This window comes from Mesitornis unicolor, unplaced genomic scaffold (assembly GCF_000695765.1).
Source record: "Mesitornis unicolor isolate BGI_N332 unplaced genomic scaffold, ASM69576v1 scaffold29195, whole genome shotgun sequence".
Taxonomy (NCBI): Eukaryota; Metazoa; Chordata; class Aves; order Mesitornithiformes; family Mesitornithidae; genus Mesitornis; species Mesitornis unicolor.
The window spans coordinates 12,453-20,862 of NW_010186630.1; the positions used below are offsets into that span (position 1 = coordinate 12,453).

General features: G+C 35.3%; 1 protein-coding gene across 1 annotated transcript in view; it reads left to right on the forward strand.

Moving 5' to 3' along the window:
- The window catches only part of PTAR1 (protein prenyltransferase alpha subunit repeat containing 1), a gene marked incomplete at its 5' end in the record, with an annotated part of 21,491 nt that overhangs the window by 6,991 nt on the left and 6,090 nt on the right, over nt 1-8,410 (forward strand). Inside the window, 3 exons of the mRNA XM_010185205.1 lie at nt 1-17; nt 3,408-3,512; nt 7,714-7,927. The exon at nt 1-17 is cut by the window's left edge and continues 68 nt beyond it. Coding sequence (XP_010183507.1) covers nt 1-17; nt 3,408-3,512; nt 7,714-7,927 — 336 coding nt within the window. The remainder of the gene's footprint in view (nt 18-3,407; nt 3,513-7,713; nt 7,928-8,410) is intronic.

The following is an 8,410-nucleotide window of genomic DNA, read 5'->3' on the forward strand; positions in this document are numbered from 1 at the left end:
ACTGCTTGGAACGTGAGGTATGTTGCACTCATCAAATGACATCAGAAAGATCTGAGTGTTTTGTGCGAGTCAGCTGTAAGCTTTAAGTGGTAATTAGTGACATGGTAAGAGCTTTTCAGCTAAGGAGTGCTCAAGGAATGTTAAAAATCTCTTTTATCTTGTGTGCCTTGCAGATGGTTTCAGACTGTCTTTTTTTTTTTGTAGTCAAGGCTACAGATTACACTGCTGCATGTGAAGGCACATGTTTGGCCCACATTCTGGTGGGATATAAATCCCATTGAACTGCCACTCCTCTTTCCTTCTGTCAGTTAAGGCAGGCCATTTGTAACCTTTAGATGGGCATATCCTTTTCACTGAATCATGTAGTGCCCAACTGATTCTGCTGTCTGTCTTCAGTGTTTTCATTTTACCTCTCTTTGAATATTATACCTAAGTGCCTTTGAGATAACAGTTCAATTTGCTGCCATTACCAGTGCAGCTCATCAAAGCTGAATAGCTGTCAATAGATACAGCAATAGATTCAAGAGAATGGGAGGAAGGTGGCTATCCCTTATTCAGGATCCATTCTCCTTTACCTTGCTCCTTTCTTGTACCTGTTGGGATTAGTCTAGCTTCACCATTGGTCATGCTGCAACACCTGTCCAGGAGTCATGGAGGGAGAGCAGGAATTTACCTCCTTGCTCTTGATGGAGACCAGGAGCAACAGTTCTTTACAACCCTGTAATCTCTTAATTTTGTGTAAATCTCAGAGGTGGGGAAACACTTCTGTTGCCTAGGTACGACTAGGGACAGTCTTAAAGGAATAGTTTTAGAAGGGCTGACAGAAAATTTTATGTTAGTGTTTATGAGGGCTCTCATTAAAAATAAAAATAGAACTTTTGGTGCATTATTTCAGTAGGAAAATTTCCTAGAAAGATTATGCCATGGGTAGCTGTCGGCCCTAGATATGGCAAATTCAGCTGCTTTTTTTTTTTCTTTTCATTCTTGCACTGCTGGTGTAATTCTGAAGGATTCTGCTGTGATCTGTACTTCTCTAACATCTCATGTCTAAGAAGGATGAAAGTGATAGCAAAGAACTTACTGTCATGAAAATGTATAGCTTGAGTAGCTTTCAAGTGTTAAAATGGAACTGGAAGCATGCATAAGTATTAGAGCTGCTACAGTAATGGAATCTTGTGGTCCTTAAAACTGAATTCAGGTTTTTGTTTTAGATTCTGTGGATTTTTTTTTAATGCAAATGCATCTGTTCTTATCAGTCTGTCTTTTTGTTTTCTGCCTGACAGCTGAAAGAGTTTGCTTTTATATACATAAGAGGAATGGTTCAAAGTTGTAAATGGAATTTAAAATGTTAAGGATGAGAATTGTTTTCTCGTTTATTATGTTTATGGTTTATTGAAGTACATGAATTATTACAGAAGGTGGCCTTGCTCCCTGTCTGCCTTTAAAGCTCTGTGTGGCATTCAGAGAGAAGCTGTTGTTACACCAGGCAGTCAGTAGCTGTGGAATTTACCACCAAGCCTGCTCTAGCTAAGGGACTGCTTTGCTGAATCTGACCCTACGTTGTTTTAGGCTGCTGCTGCTGGGAGTTTGCTGTTTTGAAGAGTAGGCACTTAATTGGCACAACATTTCAGCTTCTCTTATGTTCTGTAAAATTCCTACTTCAGTAAATTACAGGTCTCTGTTGTTCAAAGATGCTGAACATATTTCCTTATTCTCAGCTAGTGAAAGCTGGGAACTAATTGTGGGGACTTGCACTTTGCTTGCAGAACATGATGGATCTGCCATGGGATGATTGTTTTCATCTTGCTCAGAGAATGATTGTTGTGCTGGATTCATCTTACGTTCTCCACACACAAATTCACTACTTTATTTTAAGTTTAAAAAGCATCATAGACTCTAAGTAGCCTGAAAACTAAAAAGTGGAGTAGTTATTTGCCGAATAGCAGTCCTGCACATACATTGTTTCCTGTAGAATTTAGTAACTCTTTCATTTTAGACTGAGGTAATCCCTTTTTCCTATGTTGAATTCTCTGCTGAGAGCTTCAGAGATAGTGTTTGACTGAGTAGCACTGAATTTGAAGATACAGTAAGAGGGCTGTGTGAGAGTGGGAAAACGAAATCTCTTCCTAGGAAAGAAGATAGGGCAAGAAGGCTGGAGTAGTGATGTGGAAGACTAACGAGCATTTCAGCTCAGCTGACAATCATAGAAGGTTGTATCTGATTAATGTAGCACAGGAGAACAGAAAACTTCAGATGTGCAACCTGCTAGGAAGAGATAAATTATCTTGACTTGGGAGCTGTTCCAAACAATTGTAATATGCCTGCATAGGTTTGTCTTTATTTATTTTAAAAAAAAAAGCAGGGCAGGGACAATAACCTAAACCATGAGAACTGAGCAAGAGCTAATTTTATGGTGTAGGAAGACATGCTAAAGTATAGGAGGTGTGTTGTTTCTTGGAACTCAGAGGGAAAGCCCTGTTATACTGAATTGGCAACAAGACATTTCCAGTTGTTAATCATAATTTCAGTTATCCTGTGTTTTTAGAAGTTAAAATACCCAAAATCCTTATATAAGTGATTGTAAAGGAATTGTCCTAGGTCTTTTTGTTCTTGCTGATATAGTTGCTGGCATGTACAATTGATAGAAAGTCAAAAGACCTTAGGTAACAAGATGCTCTGAAAAATCAAACTTTTTCCTGTCAGATATCAGCAACTTCAAAGGTGTCAGCAAAAACATATGGCAAATCAAAATAATTTCAGATTATCTCTTATGGGGGCTAAAATTCTGAATGCTGAAAAATTATCTGTGGTCCACATGGCAAAAAAGTGAGATAGATATTACATATCCCAAGTCTGTATTTTCAGATGTACAGAATTATCTGAGGGCTTAGTTTTAAGAAGGAATGTTTAGTCATATATGTAACCCTATTTACCACACCTGTATAAAAGAAAAAGCCAACAAAAAAGCTGTTTATTTTATTAAGATGCTTTTTGAGTGTGCAGATCAAAGCAACATTATTGTCAACATTACATATAGCCCAAACTGCTTGGCTTTCTCATTAGTAACAGAATATGTGATGGAGAGCCACACTGAAATACAGTTAACTTGGTGATTTCTGGGTGGGTTTGGGAACCAATGGGTTGTATGTGTTCAGATTTAGATAAAATTCTTTCATCTGGATTTATATTTATATTATTGGGCTTAACTGAATAGGGTGTGCATATATATATATATGTATATATCAGAGTGGAATGGGTTAATCTGCCAAAGGCTTTTTAAACTCTTATAGTTTGACAGTGAAATTCTATTATGATACAAACGAAATGGCATGCTATTTGTTACTGGAATTTGTGTCTGTTTTCAAATTACTACTTTTATTCTTACAAATTTATTTTATCTTTTGTAGGAAGGAATTAATACTGTCTGGCACTTTAAATCCAATTAAAGATTTGCATCTTGGAAAACTGGCGTTAACCAAGTTTCCAAAGAGTCCAGAAACATGGATACATAGGTTTGTTTCCCTTGCCTTCTGTTGCCTCCCCAGACTTAAATACTTTTTCCTAGGATTGTTTTTTCCTGTCCATGGGTTGAAGAGAGCCACAGATGAAGGAGGACATCTAGAAATATAGCAGATTCTTTGATGCACTCATTGTAAAACACTGTGCTTGGGCTATTGAAGATGCTTGCCTCTATTTTACACTTATAACTAAAATCTTATGCACCTTTTTTGCTGCATATTTTTAAAATAAATTTTGGAGGTGGAATAGATTTTCCTAAAGGTTTATCATGTCTTGCAGCACCTAAATTCTCAGCTTGAGAATTCTGATTTCATCAACTGTAACTATTTGAGCATTGTGGGTTTTTCCCTCTTTCCTTCCTCCAACTTACTACTATATTGCTTGTCTACAGGCATTTCAAAAAGACAAGAATCTGTAAAAGCTCATCTTTATCATGAAAGTTGGATTCTTTTCCATTCCAATACTGGTCTTTTTTGAATTTATTTTTATAATTTCTAACTTAAGCAATGTCATTAAGTCACCACTACTAAATATTAAAGTAACGGAGCTCATTTCTTACTAGATAACTCCAGAATTATTCAGACGCACAAAGCTAGCCATCTCAGTCATGACTGAGTGTACATAAAATGCCTGTAGCACAGCCAAGTGAAGATAGATCCATTGCTGAACTTCATTTAAAAAAAATAATCTTGGTATGTGTGTGATTCTTTTTTTTTGTTATGTATTTTTCACAGGATAACTCACCCTTTTACAGACAGTCTTAATGAGCTAAGAGATTTGAGTGTAACACATTAGAAATCGGTTCACAAAGTTTGCATTTCACATGTCCAGCATTAGGACAACCATTGATACCCCATGACGGGATTCATACTGTATCAAAAACATAAATAAAACTTCAGTTGTACTGATAACATATGAATTTTTGGAGGAGAGTTGTTGGTAAACTCTTTTGTGAGTGCATGAGCTTGAAGTTCTCAAAGTTAACCTAGAGTGTAATAGATGAAATATTCCTATGTGTTTCTTAACTTACAAACATCTACTTAATTGCTGTTTATTTCTTAGTATCATTGATACAGCAGCAACACTGATGAACTTCTGCAATGTTGGTTTTTAGTTTTATTCTTCAACTGCTTTTCATAATCTCCATGCTATTGACTCATGCTACTTGATTACTTTAAAGCAAAAGGAGTATGTGGACATAATGGGAAAAAGTCTTGCAGTTTATCATGGTTTAACCTTTCATACCTGGTAGTTAACACTGGAAAATTATGATTTTTTTACATGTAACTAGTGCTGAGCCCAGTGCCATCCATGTCATTATGATAATAAATACATTTTTATGAAATTAGTCAGAATGGTAGGTTCTTAAGATTTATTTATATCTGAGAAATAATTAAAAGTTCCATCTATAACTTCTATGCAGTCTTAAATTAAGAGTATTTTAATAGTGATACAAGTTGTTGTTCTTTCTCATATTTTCCTAAACTGGAAAAGTATATTTGATGATGACCATATGAATGTTTGGCATGGATTTGGATGTGCTGACCGTGATTGATACAAGTTAGAAAATAAGATGTGTAAAAAATTTTCTATCTGCATCAGCGTAGTGATTAATACTGTGTTTTCTGTCCCCCCATGATACCAAATTTCAAACAGAAGTGCAAAAAAATAGAATAGGGCAATTATAAAATTCAGTAAAACATAGCCAGTTGTTTTTTTCTTACACATAACAAATACACTCACTAAAGATATCAAAATATCTATTGTACGTTTTGCCATATTGCCTTTGCTATCCGTTTTGAGGGGCTTCAGATAAAACTTGTGCATATGCAGTCAGTGTATTGATTGATTGAGCAATTGTTAGTAAATAATCCTATGTTCATTTGCGGTAATTCCAGAAACTGTATTTGTATTAGAAACATGCATACAGTGAGAGAAGATTTCAGATTTCTCCAAATTTATTGGAGAAAGTGTTGTCTTAAAAACATCTGAAATAATATCAGCATATTCAACAGGTACCAAAAATACATTTTAACTCTTCTGAGGTTGTGCCTGTCTTTCTTTCCTCTCGTGCAAAAAGTCTAGAAAGTAGCTCAGATTTAATTTTATTATTTTTTCTTTTGTTGTAGCCACAGAGACTATGAAGTCTGTACTTTTTCACATATTCCTGTATATATAATTTATCCAAATTCTTGATTTTATTAAGAAATGCTCATTTTAAGAGACTGAAATAATTTGAAGAACAAAATAATGTCTTTTTGTGGTTTTACTCAGAAGTCAATGTTAATGAAATAATACTTACCTTTTGTTAAAGGAATGACTCTACTTATTTGAGTTTCATGCCTAGATATTTTTAGAATTTCTCATTTCTTGAAAATCTGCCGATTGAAGTGAAAAAATACTAGGTGGTGATGTTTGGATCAAAGACATTTTTAAAAGCAAAAATTAAGTCATTGCAATTACTACATTTCATAAAATAAAGTTAGACAGTAGTCAAAGAACATGGTTTCTTTGGCTGTATATCTTTAGTTAAAAACAAATGTTATACAGGAGGCCAGTGTATGAACACTAGTTTCAGTCCATGTGTGATTTCTACTGAGAAATGCAGTCAGTTTAAAAAATGCCATCTTATAAATTATCTCTAATATTGTCTTCCAAGAATTTATATATTTTTAAATATAAGAGAAAAAGTCACAGTGTAAATAAACAATACCAGTGAACAGAAATATTATAAATGTTTTCAAATGAGAGAAAAAGCAGATGGATTACCAATTTTTTTAACAGTGGTTGGCTTCTCTATTTTTTATTTCTATATATACACACACTTTTAGGTATGAATTGCAAAATAGGATTATCTTTTTAAAGAAAATAAATTATTTTATTTTTATGTGTTGTTTTCTTTTAACCAGGAATGATAACTTTCTGAAAGTAGCAATTAATTGGTTTTGGAACTGATATGAGCCAGTATAAAACATGAAAACCTCTGTGTCACAGACTGGAGGATGTCCAGCTTTCTAGAGCACTTCGCATGGGCCCATTCTCTTGACACGTGCTACTATGTGAAAGTCTGCACATCTGTGATCTCTTTTTGTAGGTTCCTTTCATGTGTACGGTCTGCAGATGCATATTTTCTGCAGCATTGAGGACACTTCTCAAAATGCTCATCTAAAAATGCTAGTAAAATACTACTAAAAGTCAGTCCAATGTAAAATTAAAAAGCCATATAGGAATCTGTGCTAATGTCAGTCACTTCAAATCAAATATGTATAATTCAGCAGTAAAAACATTTGTTTTGGTTATACCTGTTGCCCTTGAAACAGTAAGACTTTTGCACTTTGTTTCTGCTGGTGATGTGCAGAAAGTAATTTGGCTTGCTTTGTACAGTACTGTCAAATGTAAAAAATACTCTCATCACACAGAATCACAGAATTATTGAGACTGGAAAAGACCTCTGAGATCGTCAAGTCCAGCCTATGACCTAACACTACCACACTGGCTAGACCATGGCACTAAGTGCACATCCAGCCCTTCCTTAAACACCTGCAGGGATGGTGACTCCACCACCTCCCTGGGCAGTCCATTCCAATGCCTGATCACCCTCTCCATGAAAAAGTGCTTTCTAATATCCAGCCTAAACCTCCCCTGGTGCAGCTTCAGGCTATGCCTGCTTGTCTTGTCACCAGTTGCCTGGGAGAAGAGCCTGACTTCGACCTGACTACAGTCTCCCTCGAGTTAGTTGTGGAGAGTGATTAAGTCTCCCCTGAACATTGCACAGTTAATTTTTTTTATTTAATCACTTTTTTCTGTCTCGTTTTGGATACTTTATTTTAATGCTATACAAGTCTCTGAAAGAGAAGTTCGTTAGAAATCTCATGCAGTTTTTTGTTTTTGTTTTTCATAAATTTGCTGTTCCCTTCTGTTTTCTTTTAGTATGCTATAAGTAGCTATGACCACTTACAGTGAGAAAACAAACAAATACAGCTAGAGTTAAATTATTTTGGAGTGTGATCATAAAGTCTTAGTTTTTGGTATGGGAAGAATTCAGATTGTTACGTTTACTGCTTACTCATCTAGTTACAGTGTGGTTCAGCTAACTGAAATACCAGAAAGGCTTGATTGATTAATATAAATGAATTTAATGTTTTTCTCTTAAAATTGTTCTGTCATCATTAACACTGTACATCATTTAACCAGACGATGGGTGCTGCAGCAACTAATTCAGGAAAACTCCTTGACCAGTCTTGTGACTAAAGGAAACTTGGGAGCAGCACCTGTGGAGAGAATTCACCGACTGGTGCAGGAGGAAATGAATATCTGCTCTGAAGCTGCCGGGAGATATCCAAGCAACTACAATGCTTGGTCTCACCGCATCTGGGTTTTACAGCATTTAGGAAGGTTGACTGTCAAGGTATGAAATACAATAGTGAATAAAGTCTTAAATTTCCTTGTCAAAAAAAAAACAAAAACACTGGTGTGCCAAGCAGATCCTATGACTTGGATGGAGACTATCATATTAAGTTAGTGTAGGTAGCTAAGAATGTTTTAAAAAAACAGGCAAAATGTTGCAGTTATTATGTTTGATTTTCATTTTTCATGCCAGTGTAGGCAGGTTTTGCTCTGCAGAAAGAACAGATTTTTCTTGCTCACGTACAAAGTTCCGTTTGTCTGTTTATACTTAGTGCTAATAAACTTATGGCAGGAGTATATATGGGACTATGTGAACTGAAATTAAGAAGGGTCAACTGACAATACTTCTTCTAGTGCTAATCTTGAAATTCTTAATAGAGGAAATAAAATACATGCCAGGTTTAATTTTGATAATGTAATGCAATGTCTTGTTTTGATACCTTTATTCAGCTTTTCTGTGGTTTCAGTGTATTGAAGGATTAAG